Source organism: Heloderma suspectum, chromosome 1, assembly GCF_057233095.1.
Source record: "Heloderma suspectum isolate Gila_16-S chromosome 1, 16-S_ref, whole genome shotgun sequence".
NCBI lineage: Eukaryota > Metazoa > Chordata > Lepidosauria > Squamata > Helodermatidae > Heloderma > Heloderma suspectum.
This window is the reverse complement of record NC_139458.1, coordinates 387,894,094-387,921,509: the sequence shown is the minus strand read 5'-3', so window position 1 is coordinate 387,921,509 and position 27,416 is coordinate 387,894,094. Positions and strand designations below refer to the sequence as shown.

At 40.8% G+C, this 27,416-nt stretch overlaps 1 protein-coding gene across 28 annotated transcripts in view; it reads right to left on the bottom strand.

The window, feature by feature from the left end:
• Window positions 1-27,416, bottom strand: part of BABAM2 (BRISC and BRCA1 A complex member 2) — a 205,778-nt gene that overhangs the window by 117,236 nt on the left and 61,126 nt on the right. For all 28 annotated transcript variants that reach the window (XR_014786900.1, XR_014786899.1, XR_014786894.1 and 25 more), the window contains one exon: window positions 10,951-11,060. Coding sequence is in view for 19 of the 28 variants with exons in the window: in XM_084828564.1 (XP_084684690.1) it covers window positions 10,951-11,060 (110 nt within the window). In the remaining 9 variants the exon portion in view is untranslated. The remainder of the gene's footprint in view (window positions 1-10,950; window positions 11,061-27,416) is intronic.

Below are 27,416 nucleotides of genomic sequence, written 5' to 3'. Positions count from 1 at the left end.
CAGAAGCTTGAAGAGCAACAGCAAGATGAGGCAGAAGTGGGAAATGCCAAGGTGAAGAAAAATGGAGCAGAGGATACTTCTTGGAAAAGGGTGACAGTTAGGAGGAGAAGAACTAGACGCCACTCTGCGCCAGTGGAAGCAGTGGAGCTGTGGAACCAATTCCAGGTACTTGTGGATGAGACTGGAGGACAACCTGCAGAGGAAGAATCACAGGGGAACCTACATGAGAGTGAGCAAGAGGCTGAAGGTCAGTCAAACAGAGGTGATGAAACCCAGGCCTACAACAACAAGAAGAGAAGAGTGGTAGTAGTGGGAGACTCCTTGCTGCGTGGGATCAAGACCCAAGTATGTCACGAAAATCCGTGGATTCGCCAGGTATGTTGTCTCCCGGGAGGACGAATTAGAGACGTGACTGAAAGGTTGCCTGCACTCATAAAGCCCACTGACAGGTATCCCTTTCTTCTCATCCATGTGGGAACAAATGATACCGCCAAGCGGAGCTATGAAGAAATCACGTCAGACTTTGAAGCTTTGGGAAGGAAACTCAAGAACTTTGAGGTCCAGATAGTTTTCTCATCCATCCTTCCAGTAGTTAGAAGAGGGATCGAAAGGGAATGAAAAATACTCCGGGTGAATGACTGGCTACGAAGGTGGTGCCGACGAGAGAGATTTGGATTCTGGGACCACAGGCTATACTTCCTGGAAGATGGGCTGTTGGCAAGGGACGGGTTGCACCTCACAAAGGATGGGAAGAATGTGTTTGGCCACAGCATGAAGAACGTCATCAGAAGGGCTTTAAACTGAATCCTACGGGGAAGGGAGATGTAATGTTGGGGTTAACAATGGACGTAGGCGCATGCACTGCAACAGAGAGAACAGCTCTGATAGCGCCCAATAATAGTCCTCAGACACATGGAGGAAGAAAGCCAGACTATGAAGCACATGGTCTTCGATGTCTATATACTAATGCCCAGAGTATGGGAAACAAACAGAACGAACTTGAACTCTTAATACAGGAGGGAAATTATGACTTGATAGGTATAACTGAGACTTGGTGGGATGACTCTCATGACTGGAATAGAGCAATTAAAGGATATAACTTGTTCAAAAAGAACAGGAGGAACAGAAAGGGAGGTGGGGTTGCACTGTATGTGAAAAATACATACCTCTGCACAGAAATACAGGAGGATGAGCTTGGTAGCCCCATCGAGAGCATCAGGATCAAAATAAATGGAGCAAAGAATAAAAGGAACCTGGTGGTTGGAGTCTACTACTGGCCACCCACCCAAGGAGAAGACGAGGATGAAACTTTTGAAAAGCAAATAGCCAATGTTTTAAGGAAGCATGATGTACTAGTAATGGGGGACTTCAACTTCCCCGGTATTTGTTGGGAGACAAATTCTGCAAAACATGGCCCTCCAGGAAATTCCTGACTTGTGTGGTGGATAACTTCCTCCTACAGAAAGTAGAGGAAGGAACTAGAGGATCGGCTATCCTTGACTTCATCCTAACCAACAGAGATGACTTAGTGGATAAAGTAGCAGTTACAGGAACTCTGGGGGAAAGTGACCATGTTGTACTTGAGTTCTTGGTTCTAAGGGAAGCAAAAGCTGAGTGTAGTCAAACATGTACCCTGGATTTAGGAAAGCTGATTTTAATAAACTCAGAACAATGATCAGTAAGGTCCCATGGCAAGCGACGCTAACGAGAAAAGGAGTCCAAGATGGGTGGGAGCTTTTAAAAAAGGAAATTCTCAAGGCACAATCACAAACAATTCCAACAAGAAGAAAAGGTGGAAGACAACAGAAGAAGCCAATGCGGCTTCACAACAAGCTTAGGGATGACCTGAAAACAAAAAAGGACACATATAGGAAGTGGAAAGAAGACCAAGTAACAAAGGAAGAGTACAGGCAGGTAGCACAGAATTGCAGGGATGGCGTCAGGAAGGCTAAAGCTGAGAACAAGCTGAGGTTAGCGAGGGATGCTAAAAACAACAAAAAGGCTTTCTTCAGCTATGTGCATAGTAAAAGGAAGAGGAAAGAAATGGTTGTTCAGCTATTAAATAAGGATGGCAAAATGATAACAGATGACAAAGAAAAGGCAGAGGTGCTGAATTCCTACTTTGGCTCAGTCTTCTCCCAAAAGAGGGTCTATGACCCCCCTGGCAAATGCGAAGTACTACGGATGTACGAAAGTCACTTACCTTTCTGCGGATTATGTTCATGGGGCGGGGAGGTGTTCCGTCCCTCCCCCCGGAATCCTCAACCGGGGGGGGAGGCGATCCGTTCCTCCCCCCCAGAATCCTCGACGGCCAGTTGTGCTCCGCGGCAGCTCTGTGGAGCAGCCGGCCAGGCCCAGGCCAGAGCCGTCCGCAGCCGGATTTCTGGCCGCGGAGGGCTCTGGGTAAAAAAAACCCAAAAAAACCCGCCTACGCAAATAGCGGCGGCTACAGCCACCGCCATTTGCATTCCTTATTTTTCGCCGTCTTAGTCTACGTAAATATTTACGTAGACTATGACGGCGAAAATAAAGGGGAACTTTTTGATTCGCTGTTTTAGCCTACATAAATATTTATGTAGGCTAAAACGGCGAATCAAAAGGGACGCAAATAGCGCCCGCTACGCTATTTGTGTTCCCCTTTATTTTTGCCGTCATAGTCTACGTAAATATTTACGTAGACTAAGACTGCAAAAAATAAGGAATGCAAATGGCGGCAGCTGTAGCTGCCGCCATTTGCGTACGAGTTGTTTTTTTTTTAACCCAGCTGTGATGGGCTATGTAAATCTTTATGTAGCCTATCATGTCTCTGTAAACCCCCCCCCCCCCGACAAGACTGCAAATGGCGGTGGCGGCAGCCGGTTGGAAGACCAGCTGCCGCCGCCGCCCAGAACATTCGTCCCGGGGGGGGGGGGAATCTGCGGGGGGGGGGGTGGCAGGCTGTTCCGCCACAGATTTCGAGGGGCCGAATGCACTGGCATTCGGCCTCACCAAGATCCGTGGCGGAATTCTCCGTCATTCCTACGAAGTACAGGCTGAAGGGGCAGGATTGCAGCTTGAGATCGATAGGCATATGGTCAAGGAACACCTAATTACTTTGAATGAGTTCAGATCTCCAGGGCCAGATGAACTGCATCCTAAAGTAATAAAGGAACTGGCAGAAGAACTCTCAGAACCGCTGTCTATTCTCTTTGAGAAATCATGGAGGACGGGGGAAGTGCCAGATGATTGGAGGAGGGATAATGTTGTCCATACCTTCAAAAAGGGTAAAAAGGAGGAACCTGGGAACTACAGACCAGTCAGTCTGACATCAATCCCTGGGAAAATTCTGGAGCAGATGATAAAGCAATCCATCTGGAAGCACCTTGAAAACAATGCATTGATTACTCAAAGCCAACATGGATTTGTCAAAAACAAGTCCTGCCAGACAAATCTGATCTCATTTTTTGAACAAATAACCTCCCTTGTAGACCGTGGGAATGCTGTAGACGTCATATACCTCGACTTCAGCAAAGCTTTCGACAAAGTGCCCATGATATCCTGATGAGCAAACTAGCTCAAAGTGGGCTAGATGAAACAATGGTCCGGTGGATCCACAGTTGGCTACAGAATCGGACTCAAGGAGTGCTTATCAATGGGACCTTCTCAAACTGGGGAGAGGTAATGAGTGGGGTACCACAGGGCTCAGTCCTGGGCCCAGTGCTCTTCAACATTTTTCTTAATGACTTGGAGGAGGAGGAGGTGCAGGGAACGCTGATCAAATTTGCAGATGACACAAAATTGGGCGGGATAGCTAATACTTTGGAAGACAGAAACAAAATTCAAAGTGATCTGGATGGACTGGAGCGCTGGGCAGAAAACAACAGAATGACATTTCATAGGGATAAATGCCAAGTTCTGCACCGAGGAAAAAGAAACCAAATGCACAGTCACAAGATGGGGGATACGTGGCTCAACAACACTACAAGCGAGAAAGATCTTGGAATTGTTGTCGATCACAAGCTGAATATGAGCCAACAAGGTGATGTGGCTGCAAAAAAGGCCAATGCTCTTTTGGGCTGCATTAATAGAAGCATAGCTTCCAAATCCCAGGAAGTACTAGTTCCCCTCTACTCAGCACTGGCTAGGTCTCATCTGGAGTACTGTGTCCAGTTCTGGGCACCACACTTTAAGAAGGATGCAGACCAACTGAAAGGGTTCAGAGGAGGGCAACAAAGATGATCAGGGGACTGGAAACAAAGCCCTGTGAGGAGAGACTGAAAGAACTGGGCATGTTGAGCCTTGAGAAGAGAAGACTGAGGGGAGATATGATAGCACTCTTCAAGTACTTGAAAGGTTGGCACAGAGAAGAAGGCCAGGATCTCTTCTTGATCATCCCAGAGTGCAGGACACAGAATAATGGGCTCAAGTTACAGGAAGCCAGATTCCGGCTGAACATCAGGAAAAACGTCCTGACTGTTAGAGCAATACGACAATGGAACCAATTACCTAGGGAGGCGGTGGGCTCTCCCACATTGGAGGCATTCAAGACGAGGCTGGACAGCCATCTGTCACGGATGCTCTGACTTGGATTCCTGCATTGAGCAGGGGGTTGGACTCGATGGCCTTGTAGGCCCCTTCCCACCCTACTATTTGATGATTCTATGATTCTGTGATTCTGAACTGCCTTCAAAAAGATGATGTTCATAAAACACTACAGAAATTGGACTATTTTAATTAGCAACAGCAGCTTCCTACCTCACTGAATCAGTATGCATGAGTGCATCAAGTCAAAGAGCCTAAAATGTTTTTCTACATTGTCTGAGACTACACAGCGCACAGAAAAATTTAGCAGTAGGGTCATGTGAACCACTTTGAAGTGAAGTTGCCGCCACAAAGTTGAAATCCCTTATGGCCTTCTCTTAGGACTTCCTGTGCCAGCAGATGTGGTTATGATGAGTCTGATTAGGAAGGACACCATACAAGACAATGATAATCATGTACCCATTCTGGGCAGATATACAGACAATTGTTTTGCATACTAAGTCGTAAGGTGCCAGAAGGACTACAGCCTGCAAATCTTTCATCGTTCCCTAATATTTGAATGGACTAGCGAAAAAAAACTGATTAATAAACATGGTTATGCCTGAGATAATAGCATAGTTTTAAAATTTTGTTTTATAAGTCCTTTCCACCCATTATAAATGTTTCTCTGTGACTTTACCAGATGGATCTCCTTATCTAATGCCTTTATTTATTGAAGCATACTGGAAGCCAGAGGAAGCTACAGTATACTGGTAATAAAAAGACGACTACTTACTGGAAAGAGTTCCCTGGGGATTTATATTTCTGCAATCGGTTTGCTCTCCCAAACATGAGCAAGTGAACTTAATTTGCTGCCCGAATTTGGAAACAGTTGGGTAGAATGAGTCAGACAAGAATTCAGTGGTTAGTGTAATCATAATGTAAATATGCAACTCCTGTTAATACAGTGTGCTTAAAAATTTTTTTAAAGGGAGGCAGCAGGAATATGAAGTATCTCCACACCCAATGTGACAGCTGAATGGTCAAAGCCATGTGTCATTTAGCCTCATTCATCCTTTCCAAATAACATGGGTGTCTGTTGTTACATCATCATCTATTTAACAGTAGTAATACTGATTCTGAATTTCTCACTTGTAGCTGCTGTCTTCAGTTGACCTTCCTTAAATCTTACATGGGCCAGAAAAAGACCAGATTGTATGTGATCTCATTAAAACATCCCTTTCTTCTACCTTTGAAATTTCAGGGAAAGTAAGAGGCTACCCTTTTCACAAAAAGAGGCAAAGAGAAAAGGATTTAAAAATATTGTTGTAAACCAACTTGGCTCCAACTTGAAAGAGGTGAGTGGGTTCTTGCTCTCTTTTTTGATTAGCTGTCTCCTTTAGTAGCCATTGTGGGACCTCTATCTAAACTGCAATCATTCTGTGCAGCACAGGGCACAGAAAAGAGGGAAGCAGGTTATGAAACTAGGATAGGGTCTACTCCAAGTGCATCTGTCACACCTCACTAAAAGATGTTTTATTGAAAGGAAGATCAAAATAATGTTTCTTGCCTATTTTGCATTAATGTGAAATGTGAAAACAGATATTGGATATATTTTCTTAATTTTTTCCATAAAATACTTCTAAGATGGGTTATTTGTTAGTGTTTTAAGATCAATTAGGTGCAGCTCTTTGTGAATTTGTTTATATATAAAATTCAACAATGAACTTTAACAGCGCTTGCAAACTCCCCCGAAGTCACAAATCTAAACAAAATATGTCATGCCCTGTAGCCACTAAAGTAAACTCTGTAGTTTTCTGGAGGCCTTTTACAGTTCTGACACAATTATGATTACAAGTAGCAATTTCACCTGAACATCTAAGACTCTGTGATAGATTAAGTCTATGTTTAGAAAGATATATTTACCCTTCTGAAATGTTAACACAAAAGTGAGCAATACAAGAAAGATCAAACTGAAATGACTTTTCATGTTTTACACGAGATGCCATATGCATGAAGTGAAGATTTGGCCTTTCAGATCCTCTACTATTTGTATGCACTTTACCTGCAAAACTCATGAGGCAAAAATCTAAAGAAAGTAAAAGAGCAGCACAGTCATCCTCTTCTACAATACCACAAATTACCATCATATAAGCAGATGGCATAATTCAATCCATGGTGCCATACATGGGTTATCAATGAAAGTGGATGATCGTTAAATAAATTAATGTTTTGTGTCTTTACCAAAATAGTTACATTGTGTGATATTCTTCCACACAACACCTTTAGTGATTAGATTAGCTGCAGTCAGAATCTACTTTTAAGCAATATAAATCAGGTAGAATGCTAGGCAATTCTTCCAGAATTCATTACGAAAGCGATGAAGTAATCTAGTTAATTCAGTTTTTGCACTCACTTCCTTAAAATAATCTTGTGACACGCATCTAAGCTAACCTTTTCACATGAGAGTGTTATCAGTTATCATGGCTTGTACTCAAAATCAAATCACTCACTTGCTAAAGAAAGTTTAAAAGGTGCCTGAACAATATATTTTGCTAAATAAAGTCTAATACTGCTTAAGAATTATTCCTCAATTTCTGCCCTGCTGGATTTTAGTTAAGCTCACCCTTCACAAAGTTATCTGCTCTGGTTTCCAATAGCCATTTCAATATTTGTAGCTGTAGCACATTGCTATAGCTCATTGCATTCAAGTCATCTATCTGTTTATTACATTTACATGGCCAAAACCAGGGCACTGAAGCAGCTTAAAATCAAACAGAACAATAAAACAAGGATAGAAGAAACCAAAAACAACATAGCACAAGACATAAGAACAGTCATGTCATTTAATGCCTTCCTTAATAGGTGGTCTTGATCAGCCTTCTAAACGTAGGGAGGGAGGGAACCAGCCAAGCCCTGCTCAGCAAGGTATTCCAAAGAGCAGGTAGTTCTTCGGAATGCTTTGCTTTGGAAAAGACCCTCTGGCTGGTTCCCACCTGCAAAGGGAAGAAGAGAAGGCACCAAATGCAGGAATCAAATGGGATGAGGCCTCAAAATGTGCACAAAAGAGAATTTATTGGCCAGCGTTTTTTGAGTATTAACACTTGTCCTCAAGGGTAACTGGAGAGAGAAACCAAACTGTTTACCACACCAACTCATAATATTTTGAGATCCCTGAGGAAGACTTATAATACTTGAAATAGTCCAGGCAACAGACTGTCTTCTGTGCACCTTTGTGGTTATTACTTGCAACACCTCAGAAGGAGAGGGAATCTTTTCATGCAGATCTTAAGGCATACAAGGGAGTATGATAGAGGAGGGGTGGAGAGTTCCTTCAGATATCCTGAAGTCAGACCATTTAGGGCTTGAACAGTTAAACCCAACACTTTGAATTGAAACTCATGGGCAACCAGCGTAATCACTTGAGAACTGAAGTTATGTTGCTTCAGCTGCAGCCAGTCTGCAATCTAGTCAGCATTCTGAACATTTTTTAAAAAGATAGCTCCATATGAATGCAATGCAATAATTAGAGGTTATTGGGGCAAGTATTATGGCAGCCCACATTTCTCAGGAGCAGACACAGAGGGTATACCACCCAAAGTTGAATTAAAAACACCCCAAAGTACCTGGCCACAGCTGCGACCTGAGAATCAAGCAGCAAGGCTATGTCCAGGAGTACTCCCAAATGGTGCGATCAGGATTAATATTAATTAAGGATTAATTTTTTGTTTTGTTTTTTGCAAATGACCCAAGATCGTGTATCTGAGGAACTCACAATCCAAGTATATGTACATTGACAGTGCATTCTTATACATGTCTACTCAGAAGTAAGATGTACTGAGTTTAATGGGATTTACTCCAAGCTAAGGGTATATTAGATTGCAGCCTGAATATCTAATTTAAAAATAAAAAAATACTTGGAGACGTTCTTTTCAATCAGTTTCCTGAAATCAATTCATTCTTCCAATATCTTTTGTTTCCTAAACTAGGTATTTGAGCAACCAGGTTCCCCAACTTAAATACCTTGCCTGTTTAGGGATACTAGAAACCTTAGAAGCCTTTAAGCTCTCTTCCAGGTTCACAATATGTAACTTTCTCCTTGGAAGGCTTCATTCATTAAGATATAAAATAAAATAAGATTTTTTTCCATGAACGCTTATCTCTAAGGTAAAGTACATGTAAGCCTGAAGCTCTGAAGCAGATATTTCAAGACAGAAGCACAAAGGGGGAGGTTAGAAAAGGAACAGAGATGTACTCAACTCCAAAAATGGAAGAAGGGAATCTAATGAGGGCAGTGAATTTTTCTCTCTAAATGCTTCCATTTTAGGAGCAAAATCAGTTTATTGGAAGCTCTGCTTGTTAAGTGTTGTTGTTCAGTCGTTACGTCGTGTCTGACTCTTCGAGACCCCATGGACTATAGCACGCCAGGCCTTCCTGTCCTCCACTCTCTCCCGGAGCGTGCTCAAGTTCATATTCATTGCATCGGTGATGCTATCTAGCCATCTCATCCTCTGCCACCCCCTTCTCCTTTTGCCTTTTATCTTTCCCAGCATCAGGGTCTTTTCCAGAGAGTTTTCTCTTCGCATTAGGTGGCCAAAATATTGGAGCTTCAGCTTCAGTATCTGTCCTTCCAATGAGCAGTCAGGGTTGATTTCCTTAACTTTAAATGTTTAATAACTTTGAAGTGAAATATTCTGACATATGCTTTGACAAATACCTGCAGATTCCTGATTGCAGTCTAACAAATTCATTCCTATAGTGTCCCAGAAATATTGCAAAATCTGGAAAAGCCTCTTCTTATTACTTTAGATCATTTTTAGGGGGAACACTATTCAGCACACACATATAACTCATTTTATAGCTTGAACCTATCCCACATTAAGTACTGCAGCAAAAGGATATGATTAAATGTAAGTGGTGCTTCTACTTGCAGAGTACAGCCCACTGTGTTGCAGTCATATAGCATATCTGAAACTGTGCTGTACCACCAAGAGACAACCATTCCACATACAGCTATGTCAGCGTATCTGCAGTGCCACAGCTGCATGATGGAAAAGCAAAAGTAGACAAAAGAGTTGGGAAAGTAGCCAGTTGTTTGTCATCTTATCCAGCAGGGTCATCACAAAAAACAGAGTTGTTGACATACCTGCTATATTCAGCTACAGCCCCACAGACCTCCCCATTCCCACCCTTGACCAGGCACACTGGAGAACTGGCTACTTACAATCCTATCATGGCACAGTACCAGGCACATATATGCCGCTGGAGGGAAATACACATCACATACTCAAATCCACAGCGTAAGGCCACATCACTCTGCTCCCATCCCTACAGTACTATATGAGATTAAGAGAAATGGATGATGGGAACAATAGTGAAAGGAGAAGAGAAAGTACTGGTGCACACAAACTAACAGTCAACAGCCAAAGACAGTTTCACAGGTACTCGGATTTATGTCTCTGGGCAAGAATATCTATGACCTACAGATGGCACACAAGTTGTAATAACGTAACAGAACACACAGGAAATTGCCTTATACTGCATCAAACCATTGGTCTGTCTAGCCCAGTATTGTTGACACTGACTAGCACCAGCTCTACAGGGTTTCAGGCAAGGGTTTTTCCAGCCTTACCTGGAGATGCCAGGGACTGACCTTCTGCATGCAAAGCATGTGATCTACTACTGAGCTATAGTCCCCTTCCTCTGCAGAAAGTGTGTCCATTGAACATGGGAAAACAAAATGAGGTGTCTACTAGAGGTGCAGCCTGGACGTATGGATACACCGGGTGTTGGCATCTATGTAAATTACGATGTTGATGCATTACAGTTAGCACTTTCATGAGCATCTGTTAGAGTTGCTGGCTACTGTTGAGCAGCTCAGTTGCTACGGAGTGATATTTGTTCCTTTGTTTATTTGGGACACAATCCTATGTGATCTGCCCTAGGTACTCGTAAGCCTATGAACTCAGAAGCTTACAAGGGGTGATGTGATCGTTCTCTTATTCTTTCACAGTTGTGAATTGCTGCTATCAATATAAGCAGTGGCCATCTTGACAGGAGCATAGGATCAAGCTGTCACTGCCATTTATATTTTTCCCTAATTAAGGAATCGGGGAGGAATCTGTCATCCACTCAAAGCCAATATACAGTTTAGTTTCTTTGGGTCAATGGAACACGTGTCAAGAGGAAATGGATGGAACCTTCAATGAATATCATTTCAGGAAACAAGGCTACTTACATTACTGCCACTGATGTAATATGCACTTAAAGATGGAACTGGCAAGAGTTACCACCTGACTTTACCAGCATAGCCACTTAATCATCATATTGGCTTTTGTCAATTAAAACTCAAAGTAGTTTTATGCTACCCAAAACTTCCTACGTAAACAATAAAAGGCATAATTAAATGTTATGAGAACAGGAATATCATATACGAGGTGCTGCACTTACTGTTCAATTCGTGGAGACAGATACAGTTTGGGAAAAACTTGAGTAGCTTCTGTATCCTCAAAGCTCACTGAAAGAAGAGCAACATCTTCTCCAGGGTCTTCATTTGCATCCTAAACACGCACATATACAAAAAGAAAACAACTTTCAGATTGATAGCAGTCATAAGCTTAATAATGGGAGAGAGTCCAAGGCCTGCTCAAGAGGTCTGCAAGTCTGGCTCTCTTAAAAATGTCTTGAGACAGCTTGCTCAACACTGAGGGTCACATTAGAAATATAATATTAGCAGGGACTCATTTGCATATTTTAGTTGCATATGGTTGACATAAATTACATGTCATTACCGTGAACATGGCAGATGTCAAATTACAGCTAGTGGGCATGTCACAATATTCTTATGCGGAATTGCTGCCCTCAAAACTCAAGTCAGCTGTTAAAAAATATCTTGATAACTGGAAAATCTGGGTTGATTTTGGAAGGCTGGGAAAGACCTCTCTCTGAGATCTTGGAGGGGTGCTGCCTTGCAGTAGACAATACTGGGCAAGGTGACCAATGATTTGACTTGGAATAAGACAGCTTCCTATTTTCAAAAAGTGACCCTCTATTTGATTTCCATAAGATATTATGATCACATAGTGAACACACAATAGAGTTCAGTAGATCACTAGTTATTCTACTATATTATAGTTATATAACTATATCATATAGCCTATGTGTTATCCTTCATTTAGTTAACTAAACAAAACAGTGCATTCTGCTTTTACCAAGGCTGTATTTATATGCTAATACAAACATCTTGGAGATACATTTTATGGTTTTGGTTTGTTCAATAGTTTGTGATGTTTACAAGCCTATTTTTGTTATGTCGCCTCTCATTAAGCTCTTATCTGCGCGCGCGCACGCACACACACAGAACATTACAGAAAACCAACATTACAGAAGATCATGTCCTTGAAACAATTTGTCACTGTAATTGTGAGCCTTAGATGCCATGTATTAATTTAAGAAAACATTGAGACAGAGATATATTGTCTAAATCAAAGGCACTATTAACAATAATTATAGAGCATGAAACTTTTTATTATCATTTTTAGTACAGGGAATGTCTATTATAGAACACATCTTTTCAGCAGACTAGGACAACCCTTTGCTCAGAACTCCATAGCTGCACTATGTTTGTTGCTTACTTTTCAAGTTCTGACCTGGCAGCCCGCTAGATCAGACCAAGGTTTTGTCTAGAAACAGCATCCTGTTTCTAATACCAACCATTTTTGAAACTTACAAATGGGGAATAAAGGCAATAGCTATCCTGGTATGAGAACATGAGACTTTGCCTTTTTATCAAGTCAAATCAGTTACACATCTAGGCCAGCATTGTCAACTCTGATGGGCAGCAGCTCCCCTGGGTCTCAGGTAGAGATTTTTTTCTAGCCTTTTTTTTGAGCTTCGGACATTCTACATTTGGACTGGGAAATGTGTGGTCCTTCAGATGTTGTTTGACTGCAATTCCCATCAGCCCTGACCAGGACAGCCAATGGTGAGCGTTGGTGGGATTTGCAATCTAACAACATCTTGAAGGCCACACGTTCACCATTCCTGTTCTACATACAAAGCATGTGCTCAACTGCTAAGCTGTGTGCTCTGGTCACATACAACAGTCATACTGTTTACACGGATGTGGTTGGCTGAGCATATTTCTACTGTATACAAAAGTATGCCAAGCCTGGCTACAGGGAGTCAGCTGTGTGCTATTATGCCAGTAACTACCTGCATGTTGACTGTGTATATTAACCAGGCAGCAGTTGGTTATTTATCTGAAATTAGTGAATAGCTCTTGCTTAGGCTGAATTATCACACAAAAAAACAGAATCTGATGGAATGTTTTCCAGATGGTCACAACTCACAAAATTTGAAAAAGAAATACACCATGGGTGGTGTGGCAGAGGTGACACAAATGCTACAGGCAGTAAGAATTGCAGCATACTGGGACAAGAGCTGGAGGCCCTATAGGCCTACAGAGTCAGACCTTCATTCTGGTCCATTTCTTCTGTGCTGCTGCCTGCTCCCCAGCTCAACAAATTACAGGAAAATATACCCCAAGGCACTGGGGAGGGGGGGTGCATATCTAGCGTTGTGCATACGTTCTTCAATTATACTTACCTGAAGAATGAGGATCTGGCTTCAGACACATCCTGCCTTTGCCCATTTGAACCAACCCAAGTCCTAAGCTCGACATCCAAGCTCCTGCTCACTGGCCATCCTCCCTGGAAATTTAATTTGCAGGTACCAGGAACAGGGCTCTCTCAGTGCTGGCACCATAGTTACAGAACTCCTTCCTGGAAAAATCTGATAGGCACCCTCTTTCCACTTTTTCAAGCAAGTTCTAAAAGTCTATTTCAATAAGCATTTGGTGTTTTGATTATTTTTCTAAATCAGGGGTAGGCAACCTGTGCCCCTCCAGATGTTTTGGCCTACAACTCCCAACATTTATTTTTATTTTTTTATTATTACATTTATATCCCACCTTTTTTCCTCCTTAAGGAACCCAAGGCGGTGTACATAATCCTCCTCCTCTCCATTTTATTCTCACAACAACAACCCTGTGAGGTAGGCTGGGCTGAGTTTGTGACTGGCCCAAAGTCACCCAGTGAGCTTCATGGCTGAGTGGGGACTAGAACCTGGATCTCTCAACTCCCAGTCCAACACTTTAGTCACTACACCACACTGGCTCCCGCCATTGGTTCTGCTAGCTTGTGCTGATGGGAATTATAGACAAAATATCCAGAGGGCCAGAAGTTGCCCACTCCTATTCTAAATCATCTCACGCTGCTTTAGGGCTGCTGATTGCTTTTACTGTAATTTTATTGTTTTTATATATTGATCTTGTTTGGATTATTGTGCCATGCTTTGGCACATTTGTGGAAAAGTGGAATAAAAGTCAAAGCAATCAAATAAAAATATAGTGGTACTCTCCCATGGCATAGCAGTGCAAGGCCAGCTTGAGGCTAGTGTGAATTTGGGTCCAAGAGAAATATATATATTTTTTCTTCTTGAAAGGAAAACCTTAAGACGACTCTGATATTCATACAGGTCCTTTGTAAACCCATTTGTGATGCAGCTGCTGTCTGTACAGCAGTGGCTAAGAGTGAGCCAGAATGTTCCCAGCTCAGATCTCCCCTCAGCCATCAACTCCATAAATAGCCCCTGGCAAGCCACTCTCTCTCAGCTTCAGCTGCTTTTCCATATGCAATATAGAGATGATACTGACCTACCTTCGGAGGCCTTGTCAGGATTATGGAACAGCACTTTCAACGTTTGGAAGTCCTATTCACTTATTGAGTTGGATTTCTTCATTCCCATATCCTTACAGCAATCTCAGTATAAAACAATCATTGGAAGGGAGGATTTTATCTAGTAGCTCCTCTATTCTCATAGCCATACCTCTACAAGTTATCCATCTAAAGGGGAACAACCCCGGTTATGTACCTTTATTTTGCTCAGACTCATTGCAGAGTTTCCCCATCAAAGTGCATGCAAATTATACAAAAGTAAATTAGTATAATGAATTAAATCTGAAAGGAACACACTCTGGCCTCTGTTACTGGCTGTATCTCCTTGCCCTCTAGGAAGAGCATCATGGCAAGGGGAGGATCACCCCGGTCCCACCTATTGGTCAGAGAAGGGGCAAACGCAGGGAGCTTGCTCTGCTCACCCCCCGCCTCCCCCAGAAAGAACATTTGGCTGCAACGGCCAATTGCCCGAGGACTGCAAAACTGAAGGAAAGTATGTCCTGGTCCCATCTATCAGCCAGAGGACTAAGGGCTGCTGGGTTGTGGGTAAACATACACATACGTGCACACACACATTTTGCTTTTATTACAACTGTTGCTTATAAGCCACATTGAGAATCATTAAATTGAAAGACTAGATATACATTTTAAAAATAAGTAAACCAACAGTCATATGCAGTAAATAAAAAAGATTCCATTAAATCCAACCACCTCTGCAATCTTAATTTTTCTCCAAAATTACTTCTAAAAACTCCTACTGCCTTAATGTTATATTATCTTAAAATGTATTTTTTAAATCAAGAAACAAAACCTTTTGTTATTTAGAGAAAATGACTGTCTGCTTGAATATACTTTTGTCTATGCCCTTGTGTATCATCAGAAATTCCCTTTCTTAGCCTGAATCACATTAAGAAGGCAGCCAAGCATCCCTACATCTTTTGAATATTTTATAGAAGCTGCTGTTACTTCAAATAAAGGTTTGATATTATCTATTTATAAAATCCTCCAAATACCATTATTGGATGACAAGCCATCCTATGTGCAGGAACGGGAGACTGACTTGGGTGAGTCTTTGGAAGATGACTGGCAGTGTATTTGGACTTCGTTTGTATCTTTATCAATCACCACTAATATAAAGGAAGCATAATACAAAGTTCTGAGTAGGTGGCACAGTAATCCTGCAAGGCTTCACCTAATACATCCAAATTATAGTCAATATTGTTGGAAGGGGTGTGGTCACATTAGTTCCTAGTTTCAGCTTTGATGAGAATGTTCTACAGTGCAGGAGTTTTGGGACATGATTGTTGATTATTGTGAGGAATTTCTTCATGCTAGACTACTGGTAGCTCTTAAAGCAATGCTGCTTTATCATTTTGAACCTAATGATCTTGGATTCCTCCATAAAGATCGTCTTAAGCAGTTTGTATACAGCTGCAAAGTCATGTATAGCATGTCACTGAAAGTCTCCAAAACAGCCAACTAAAGAGCAGTGGATCGATAAAATTTGGGAGACTATGAGTATGTATAAACTTACTCAGCAAGTTCAGTGAACTAGGAATCCTAACTTGAACAATGGTATTATGGCACCATGGTTTCCATTATTTCCTGTGCTGAAACTCTTCAAACTTATGATAAAATTCAAACAAGTACAGTTGTCTATATATATATATATTTTAATACACATACACATATAATGACATACACTTGCACACGCTCTTTTTATATGTTGTATAACATGTATTTTTACTTTCATTGGTACTGAACTCCTACTTAGGCCATTTTATTGTAGATATTCCATAAGCATAGCAGTTATAGACTAAGATTTATAATTACTGAATTCTTTTATTTCTTTAGTGATTTTGATTTATTATTACGTACATTCTTCTTTTTGTTGTCTTTATTTTGTTAACTTGATTTCAAAATAAAATAAAATTTCATGGTTAAAAAAAAGAGAAAACGGCACTTTTAATTTAAACTGGCAAAAAGATAGATTAGAATTATTGTAATTAACTTGTAGATTATAATTAAAAGCTCCTAAGTTTCAAAACAAAAATTAGACAATTGCATCGCTATACACAGTAATTCTCCATTAAAAGTGAAATCTGCAGCCTAACTAGCTAAGCCAGTGGTTCTCAAACTGTGGCTCCAGGGGGCACATACAAGACACCGGGGGGGGGGGAGTTCCAAGTAGGGAGGGTATGTTTATTTATTAATTCAAAATATTTAGAAATCACTTTATTTCCAAGCTGGGGCCCTCAAACCAAAGTACACTTCAGAACAATACATACACTAAAATTACAATGCACACAAACAGAAACATCACACTCTTTAAAACAGGCCCAAATAATATAAAAATCCATAAAAGGCCTGGTGAAACAGTACAGCTTTTACTAACTGTTTAAAACTCAGTAGGGTTGGTGCCAACCTGACCTACCCTCTGCTCTACAATTGAGGTGCTGCTACAGAAAAGGCCCTGTCTCGTGTACCAACCCAACCTAGCCTGCTTTGGTGATCCTGCAGACAGAGCCAGTTTTCTCTCAGCTTCAGAGGGTTAGCAGCCACCACAACTACTATGCTAACTATGGAAGCTGCAAAGAGAGGAGGTAAAATATTGTGGCCAAAACTTTGGAGAGCTCAGTTTGAGACTTGTCCTCAAAACTTAACTCCACCATCCTTCTTTATTCCATCTCTAGCATGGGTTCCAGAGACCTTCTATTCTCTGTCCTCAGAATACTCCTTTTCTCCCTCATTTGTCCTACTTTACATAGGGATCATCACAGAACTCAGTCCTCTCACCACTACCACAACCGCCAGATTCTCTTTCCTCATACGAACATTTTTAGGCAGTTTCATTCCATTAATGGCTTATGCTACCATCTTGACACTGATTATTCCCCAAAGTACTTTTTTTTTTACTCCTGACCTTTCAACTTCTACCTAATTCCTTAAACTTCACTGACATTCCTCACCCATCCTCAGATGCCTGACCCACATCTCAAGTCAGGCCTAATCTTTCCACAAAACCCCTACTGTCCTATCATTGATGGAAATATGTCCTCCCAAGGTCACAAACCTGTAGCCATCTTTGACTCCTTCCTCCTCATCCAATGAACTGCCAAATTCCACACTTCCTTCTGTATAATAATTACTAAAAGCAAATTATTGCCCTTGGCTATGATTACATCACTCTCTGCATTAAGTCCAAGCTTCTAATTATTACTTGCAGATCTCTTCACCATTCCACCCACAATTGTATTTCCTCCTTCATCTTCTTAATCACTCCTATTCTCTTCAAGTTCCCCAGTTTTCCACCTCACCTATTTCTCCTCCAATACCCATCTCTGGATGTTCTGCCATGCTATTTCTTAAACTCGATCAGACTCCCCATCCTATTCATCAAGACTCTTCCCCAAGCACATCATGATGACCCATTTCTTCAGCAAAACTTTCCAGAGCCACTTTAGTTTTACCTTACTAGGACAACAGCCACTGACTATGCACTACCTCATTTCTTCTACTTATTTGTTAATCCCTAGCATCCTTTAAGAGGAATAATAGCACTTCAAGTGATAAAACTGAGTTCAATGGAACACTTTAAAAATATTGTGAAATTTAGAGGCCCTGATATCTAACTGAATATCAGAAACAAATTCTAGCTTCTCCTCTAGTACCTCCACCTGCAATCTCCCTCACTGCAGTGATTTGTATGGGTTTCCACTTAACACCATACTACTATTAAAACCGACCGCTCTCTACCCTTTCTGCATCAAAGGCACCCCACAATGGGCACTTCAGAATTTAAGTAAGGATACCAGACATATTTCAAATTAATATAAGTATGTGCCGTGAAAATGTTCAAAAAGTCTTCCCCTGACTCCTTTCAATAATAGTCAGTCTTATAGAACAGCCACCAGCTATTTCAAATAAGAATGACCTTGGGGAAGAGATGGAACAGGACAGCAATAGGGATGTTGCAACTGTTTTTGAGATGTTACCTAGGAACAGAAATGTGAAGGCCCAGAAAACACACTCTATTCCCCACACCGCCATTGTTTCCCAGTGTTTGGGGAACACTGAAAAAAACTCCTATGAAATGTTTTCTCTTTTTGAATCTTGAATGCTTTTTTAATGCATTCAAAAGGTGACATATGAAGATTTTAATTTAAGAATCTACAGTATTAGAGAATGATAGTTCCTGTGCATACTGTACACATACACAACACTAAAATCCAAGATGTTTCTGCACCTAGAAGGTACTGCCATCACTACTTATGAATTGCTGCTTGCCTTTACTACAAAATTTATGGCTTCTATTTTCAGCTGTTCAGATGGCAAAAACTAAGAAACATGCACTTAGGTATATGTTTGCAGCTCTCTCTAGTATCAGGTATATTCACAATTTTACTTATACAAAACTAAGTCATTTACACTTTTGAGGATGCAATTTTTTGTGTACTTGCCTGGGAGTAAGCTCCACTAAATAGAAGAGTCTTACTTCTGGGTAAACATGCACAGAATTGCCCATATGTTGTATGTCAAATAGGTCAACTGTATATCCTACGTTATAAATGATGCATTTTATGTTGTTAAAGCAATAAAATAAGTTTAGGTGTCATTACAAAGCAACTATGGACTCTTTTTCAATTTTCCCTAAATCTTCAGTTTTGCAGGGAAGACAAAAACCATGGGGAAAACCCCCTTTCCCCCATGGTGCAAAATCTCCAGAAATGTTACACCTCTGTGTAGGAAATCCATAAAGTTGTGCCTAGTTTTGAAAATCTCAAGACTTTTAATGAGGGTAGCAGAGAAGAGTGCTTAGAACATTCAATCTTAACTCTTTAAAACCAAATGATTTCATTCACAATAAAGCTCTTACACAATTAGTTAAGAGGTTTTGATACTAGTTTTCATTGTACTTGTAAGCTGTCTTGCCATAGCTGCCTGTCATACTGGAACAGAGGGGTATGCATTTCATAAAATAAATCAAAAGATTTAATAAAAAAGCATTTTAAAAATAAAGAATCACCTAATTTGTGTACTGAAATTCTCCCAATTCAACTTTTGTTGTATTCTTTAGAATAATTTAAATAATGTGCCAGTTCTTATTCTTTCTAGTGATGTGGGTTCAAAATACCTTTCACAATTTACTTTTTATTAGACCAGCTAAACAACTAAAAAAAGAGAAAAAAAGCAAGATTCCTGGCAAGTATTAATTCCCAAACATGTTCAAAGCATAAATGCATTGTTTTCCTGCATCCTACTACCTACTGTAACTAAAAACTGGGAGCTTACTGGAACTGAAGATTTATTATGAGTCAGAATGTTAATACCCAGTCCAACCAAAACATCTGCTCTACACTGTTACAACTGCTATAATTCATTTCCTCTTGTGTTTGGAGTAGAACCAAGTTGCATAGTAAGGCTCTTGTTTCTTTTTTAAAAAGAAAAAGAAGAAGCCTAAAAATCAGGTATAACTCAAGAAGGGGTACTGATTTTTCAAAAGAGAATGTTTATACCATTTAAGTACCCATATCTGTTTGTAACAGCCACACTCATGAAAGAGCATGTTCCATGTTTCCAGTGCAGCACTTTGTACAAACTACATAATTATCCTTCTTCAGTTAGACTGAGGGACATCACTGTTTTCCTCTCTTGTTGTTGTTGTTGTTGTTGTTGTTGTTCAGTCGTTCAGTCGTGTCTGACTCTTCGTGACCCCATGGACCATAGCACGCCAGGCCTTCCTGTCCTGCGCTCTCTCCCGGAGCGTGCTCAAGTCCATATTCATTGCATCAGTGATGCTATCTAGCCATCTCATCCTCTGCCGTCTCCTTCTCCTTTTGCCCTCAGTCTTTCCCAGTATCAGGGTCTTTTCCAGAGAGTTTTCTCTTCGCATTAGGTGGACAAAATATTTGAGCTTCAGCTTCAGGATCTGTCCTTCCAATGAGCACTCAGGGTTGATTTCCTTTAGGATGGACTGATTTGACCTCCTTGCAGTCCAGGGGACTCGTAAGAGTCTTCTCCAGCACCACAGTTGGAAAGCATCGATTCTTCGGCACTCAGCCTTCCTTATAGTCCAGCTCTCACAGCCATACGTTGCTACTAGGAAAACCATAGCTTTGATTAGACGGACCTTTGTCGGCAAGGTGATGTCTCTGCTTCTTACTATGCTGTCTAGGTTTGCCATAGCTTTCCTCCCAAGGAGCAAGCGTCTTTGAATTTCATGGCTACAGTCACCGTCTGCGGTGATCTTGGAGCCCAAGAAAGTAAAATCTGTCACTGCTTCCATTTCTTCCCCTTCTATATGCCAGGAAGTGATGGGGCCAGATGCCATGATCTTAGTTTTTTAATGTTGAGTTTCAAACCAGCTTTTGCACTCTCCTCTTTCACCCTCAACAAGAGGCTCTTGAGATCCTCTTCACTTTCTGCCATTAGGGTGGTATCATCTGCGTATGTGAGGTTGTTGATAATTCTCCCGGCAATCTTAATTCCAACCTGTGAGTTATCCAACCCGGCGTTTCTCATGATGTACTCTGCATATAAGTTAAACAAGCACGGCGACAATACGCAGCCTTGTCGTACTCCTTTCCCAATTTTGAACCAATCGGTTGTTCCATGTCTGGTTCTTACTGTTGCTTCTTGACCCTCGTACAGGTTTCTCAGGAGACAGGTAAGGTGGTCTGGTACTCCCATCTCGTTAAGAATTTGCCACAGTTTGTTGTGATCCACATAATCAAAGGCTTTAGCATAGTCAATGAAGCAGAAATACACGTTTTTCTGGAATTCTCTTGCTTTCTCCATGATGCAGCGAATGTTGGCGATTTGATCTCTAGTTCCTCTGCCTCTTCGAAACCCAGCTTGTACTTCCGGTAGTTCTCGGTTCGCATACTACTGAAGCCTAGCTTGTAGGATTTTGAGCATAACCTTGCTGGCATGTGAAATGAGCGCAATTGTACAGTAGTTTGAACACTCTTTGGTGTTGCCCTTCTTTGGAATTGGAATGTAAACTGACCTTTTCCAGTCTTGTGGCCACTGTGGAGTGTTCCAAAATTGTTGGCATATTGAGTGCAGCACTTTAACAGCATCGTCTTTTAGGATTTTAAATAGCTCAGCTGGAAGACTGTCATCTCCGCTAGCTTTGTTGTTACTAATGCTTCCTAAGGCCCACTTGACTTCACTCTCTAGGATGTCCGGCTCAAGTTCAGTGACCGCACTCTCATGGCTATCAAGGATATTCAGATCTTTCCTGTATAGTTCTTCTGTGTATTCTTGCCACCTCTTCTTAATCTCATCTGCTTCTGTTAGGTCCCTGCCTTCTTTGTCCTTTATCATGCCCGTCTTTGCACAAAACGTTCCCTTGAGATCCCCGATTTTCTTGAAGAGATCTCTAGTCTTTCCCATTCTGTTGTTTTCTTCGATTTCTTTGCATTGTTCATTTAAGAAGGCCTTCTTGTCTCTCCTTGCTATTCTCTGGAACTCTGCATTCAGTTGGATATATCTTCCCCTTTCTCCCTTGCTTTTCGCTTCCCTTCTTTCCTCAGCTACTTGTAAAACCTCCTCAGACAGCCACTTTGCTTTCTTGCATTTCTTTTTCTTTGGGATGGATTGAGTTGCTGCCTCCTGAACAATGTTACGGACCTCCGTCCATAGTTCCTCAGGCACTCTGTCTATCAGGTCTAATCCCTGAAATCTATTCCTCACCTCCACTCTATATTCATAAGGGATATGATTTAGGTCATACCTGAACGCTTTAGTGGTTTTCCCTACGTTCTTCAATTTAAGCTGAAATTTTGCAACAAGAAGCAGCTCATGATCTGAGCCACAGTCAGCTCCAGGTCTTGTTTTTACTGACTGTATAGAGCTTCTCCATCTTTGGCTGCAAAGGACATAATCAATCTGATTTCGATATTGACCATCTGGTGATGTCCATGTGTAGAGTTGTCTCTTGTGCTGTTGGAAAAGAGTGTTTGCTATGAACAGCGTGTTCTCTTGGCAAAACTCTATTAGCCTTTGTCCTACTTCATTTTTAACGCCAAGGCCATGCTTGCCTGTTATCCCGGTGATTTCTTGACTTCCTACTTTAGCGTTCCAATCCCCTATGATGAAGAGGACATCTTGTTTTGGTGTTAGTTCTAGAAGGTGTTGTAGGTCTTCACAGAACCGATCAACCTCAGCTTCTTCGGCATCAGTGGTTGGGGCATAGACTTGAATTACTGTGATGTTGAATGGTTTGCCTTGGATTCGTACTGAGATCATTCTATCGTTTTTAAGATACTTCCCCCATTATTAATATTTATAGCTATCTTCCCCAACCTGGTGTGCTCCAGATACAGTCATGTGAAAAAGAAAGTACACCTTCTTTGAGTTCTATGGTTTTACGAATCATGACATAATAAAAATAATCTGCTGCATAAACAAATGCCCACAAACCTCAATGAACTGAAGCAATGTTGTAAAGAAGAGCAGGCCAAAATTCCTCCACAACGATGTGAGAGACTGATAAAGTAATACAGAAAACAATTACTTCAAGTTATTGCTGCTAAAGGTGGTTCTACAAGCTATTGAATCATAAGGTGTACTTAGTTTTTCATACATGGCTTCTCCATTTTGGCTTTATTTCTGTAAAATAAATAATGACACGGTATAATATGTCATGTGTTGTTGTTCATCTGAGGTTGTATTTACCTAATTTTAAGACCTGCTAAGGACCAGAACATTTTTATTATGTACTGATACGTAAAACCATAGAAATCAAAGAAGGTGTACTTTCTTTTTTAGATGACTGTATGTTGTAGTACAACTTCCATCATCCAGAGCCAGCATGGCTAGTTTTATTATGTTCTTATATTTTTTTGGTTTTAAGTCTTCTTTTGTGAACTGCTCTTAGAGCTTTGACTATTGGGCAGTATTGAAATGTAATAAATAAATAAAGCTGGAGCATACCAGATTGGGGAAGGCTGATTTATAGCATTATATTAATAGAAGGACTGGAGACAGCTTCCTCATTCTGGAGAAGTTAGAAGCCAAAAATACTATTTGTACAAGGAGCCTGACAAACAATTTTAAATCTTAACGAAAATATATTTTTCCTATTTTACTCCTCACTGCTAATATTACAATCCCGTAATTGTACATCACTATAGAACAAATGATACAAGCAAGTTATTCCAAGAAAAAAATGGGATGGAAAGACCAAAAAGGATACTAAAGGTATCCAGAAACTCCAGTTGATCCAAAACATAGTTGCCCGGTTATTAAATTTAATTTATCCAACCCTTCAAAAAAAGATTCTAACAGCAGCTTATAAACCTATTAGGAATTTTATCTGGAACCAGGAGGTCAAATTATATAACATTTATCCTTTATCTAATGGTTAGTAATTTGTTTCCAGGCTCAATTCAAGGAATTGGTTGTCACCTTTAAAGCGCTAAACAGTTTGGCCCCATAGTATCTCAAGAACTGCAGCGCTCATACAAGCCTACCTGAGAATTCTGTTCAAGTACTACTGCCATTATGTGTTCCCCACTGTCAAGTGTGCATGGTTATGGTGCCCAGATTGTGGGCTTGATTCCACAGGGAAGTATGCCTGATGGGTCCCATCACTCAGGGTCCACCTTCAGATGGGCAGCAAAGACAGTATTCTTCCAGCAAGCACACTAGAAATGTTGCCTCAAATTGCTTTAATTTGCTGTTGCTTGTTTTTTGATGTTATTGTATATAGTGAAATTTGATGTTATTGGATCATTTGTGCCTTGAATGTAGTTCATACAGAAAGATCAGATATAAATTGTGGAAATACATAAAAATATGCACACACAGGTGCAAAATTAGGCTCTCAATAGACTATGACCATTTCATTACATGGAGAGAAGTAAGAATTATTCACACCGATAGGACTTATTTATATGTAAGGGTCAGGATCAGGGATAAATGCCTAGCACAATCTGAATATACTATTATGCTTCAATAATTGGTAATATTATTTTCAAATATTTTAGATGATTTTAGATTTTATCTTGTGGTTTGGGACTAATGCCAGGCGCGGTGAATGTTGAAAGATTGAACGCAAACAAAAACATCCTTCTTTTGCCGTAATAGCCGAATAATGAAAGGGGGGGGGGTTTAAACAACCTAAAAACTGAATATTGTAAGAATACTTCTCTTAGGAGTCTGAGGCTGCAATTCCAGACACACTTAGTAGGGAGTAAATCCCATTGTATCCAGCGGGATGAATTTCTTATTTATAGCATTTTTATCCTGCCCTTCAGCCAAAAAGTATCCCAGAGCAGAAAAAGCATGTGCAGGATTGCACTGTTATAGACTGAACTATTTCCACATAGCTATTTATGACTGGGGTTAAGCAGGACAAAACTCTCCCTTAACTATATGAAAATAAAGTTAGGGGCAAAATACATGTTACTCAACACACAGCATTGTCTGTTTTGGAAGGAGAAAATTTAGAGGGGGAGAAGTGGTGGTGGTGGTGGGGAAGAGAAGTGTAACCCTTTCTCTCCTCACCATTTCCTGCTCCACATCAACCATCTTTTTCCTCATATGGGATTACAAATGCATGCTTGTTCTCCTCTACTCTAAATTGCCCCTCCCACACACACACACAATGGGGCAGAGCACTACTGCACACGTTAGCATGTAATATGTAGCTGGCCCCTTAGGCAAGTACTTTAGCTTTTCTTTTAAGACTGCAATTGGCTTCTCTGGTTTATTTTGGAATTCTCAAGAAACAGCAGCACCATTGTCTCTGGGCTCGCTCTAGCTTGCAGTCCTCAAGATACCACCTCATGAACTCAAAAGCAGGAGGCGCCCACACAGAACACCATATCTATGAACCAGTGCCTCTATGCTGATTACATAAAATGTTCCTTTGACTAAGTGTAAATGAAATCACCTGGAATGTTTCATCTACCTATCTCCTAGGAGATGTGTGTTTTGAATACTTTTCATGAAAGTTAAGTATTCAATGTAATTTTGCTCAAGTCCTGATGACAAGAGATCCAACCAAGAACAGAAAAAAGACTGCAACACTTCCCATTCCCTGTATCACAAAATATATTTGCTCCATCTATATAATGGCTCAGTGCAAACTATGGTCAAACAACACTAGATAAGCTCTTGCTGAGATTGGGAAAATATTTGTTTGCATACATATTGGTTGGTTTTCTAGCCACATGGAGCCGATACAGCAAAGTTATTTTTGTCTCACTTATGCAGCTTTCTGGGGTAAAAATCATCATAATAAAGCTGGTTAATAAAATCAATAAAGACACTACACGGCTCTTTTCCAAATTAAAATATACATCGATTTCTACATTTAGTGTTCCAGCAGATGGAGGATCTTAACATGAAGATCTTCAGGTACAATAAAACTTTAAATCTTGTTAATGTTTCCTAGGAGCAGTAAAGCTCATTCTGGGAAATATAGTTACAACACAGGACTGAAGGCATACACTGTGTCCTATGTAATACTACAAGTTATAACCTGAGGTACCTTCAGTGAGCCAGGAAATATGAAGATCATTTCAGAAACTCAAAAAATGAATTCATCCACAAATATAGGCAAGAAAACATACCTCATCCCCAGAAATCAAACAGTCATTCGAATTTTCTTTGTTGTTTCCATGAAAGCAGGCAATATTCATTGGCCCAAAGTACAAAATGCTGCCAGGATACTCAGCATTACTTTACAACTTAGCTTATTAAAGGGGAATAGTGTTAATATGTAGTAGCATAATGCTTCTGAGTAGGGATCTAGTTTGCTTCTTTGATGCCGCTAAAGTGGCAACACCACAGGAAACATTGCCAGATCAGAACATGGTTAAAGTGCACTCTGTTCTGGGGCATTATAGCTGGGGTATGTACAAAGAGTAGTTGAAGTTGGTTTGTGCTGTGGTTTGGAGGGCTGTTTGAATGAGCAGAAGATGTATCAGCAAAATAGAGAGTGAGTTGAAATGAACTGCCTCAGCACTGCTATCTTGCTCTTGACAGGCTAGAATAATGGGCCCAAACCAACAAGATGAAATCAACTGAGATAATTGTAAAGTCCTACATTTAGATACAAAAGCTTCAAAGGCATGAGGAAAGGGTAGGGGAGACCTGGCTTATGAAAATGATCTAGGTGTCTTAGGGTGCAATCCTATGAATGTTTAGACTGAAAATGCCCTACAATTCCCAGCATTCCTTAGCCTGCATGGCTGGCTGAAGAATACTGGGAATTGTAGGACTTCTTTCTGTCTAAACATTGCCTTAGTTGATCACAAGCTGTACATGAGGTGGCAGTGCAATGTGGCTACTGAAAAAGCTAATGCAATTTTAGGCAGCAGTAACGTAAGCATACTGTCCAGAACATGGGAAGTAATATCTTCGCTCTATTCTGCATTGGTCAGGCTGCATCTAAGGTATTAAGTAAGTCCAGTTTGGGGAGCCATATTTTAGGAAGGACACTGACAACCTGGAGTGTGTCCTAAGAAGGATGACCAGGATGGTGAGAGGTATGGAAACCAAGCCCTATGAAGAACAGTTGAAATAGGTGGTTATATTTAGCCTGGAGAACAGTAGATTAAGAAAAGACATGAAAGCAGTTTTCAAATATCTCAAGGGCTAAAATGTAGAAGACGGAGCAGATTTGTTCTTTGCTGCTCCAAAGCGTAGGGTAAGAACTGATGGGTGGAAATTGCAAGGAAGCAGATTTTGGGTAAGCATTGGGGAAACTTCTTAATGGTAAGAGCTGTTCGACAATGGAACAGATTGCCTTGGAAGATGGTGGGCTCTCTTCACTGAAGGTATTTAAGCACAGCATAGATGGCCATCTCTCAGAGATAGTGTAGTTCCATATTGTATTAATGACCTCCAAGGTACCTTCCATCTCTGTTTTTATGACATAAGAAGGAGCTACAGAAGAGTAAGAAAAGATGGCAGAGACATCTTAAGAGATCTATGCTCCTCCTGCCCTCTGTTACAATCAAGCTCCTCCTGCTTTACTGGTCCTGAAAATGGTAACAAAGGAAAATTACTTCCATGGGAGGGAGCCAAGGTTGTTTCAGAGCATGCAGCCACAGATAGGGTTTTGAGCTAGAGCTCTTCCTTCAACTCAAGCACCTTTTATATCCAATGGCAGAGTCCTGCCTCTCGTTGCAAAGTCAGGAGATACCTCAAGCTGCTCTGGGT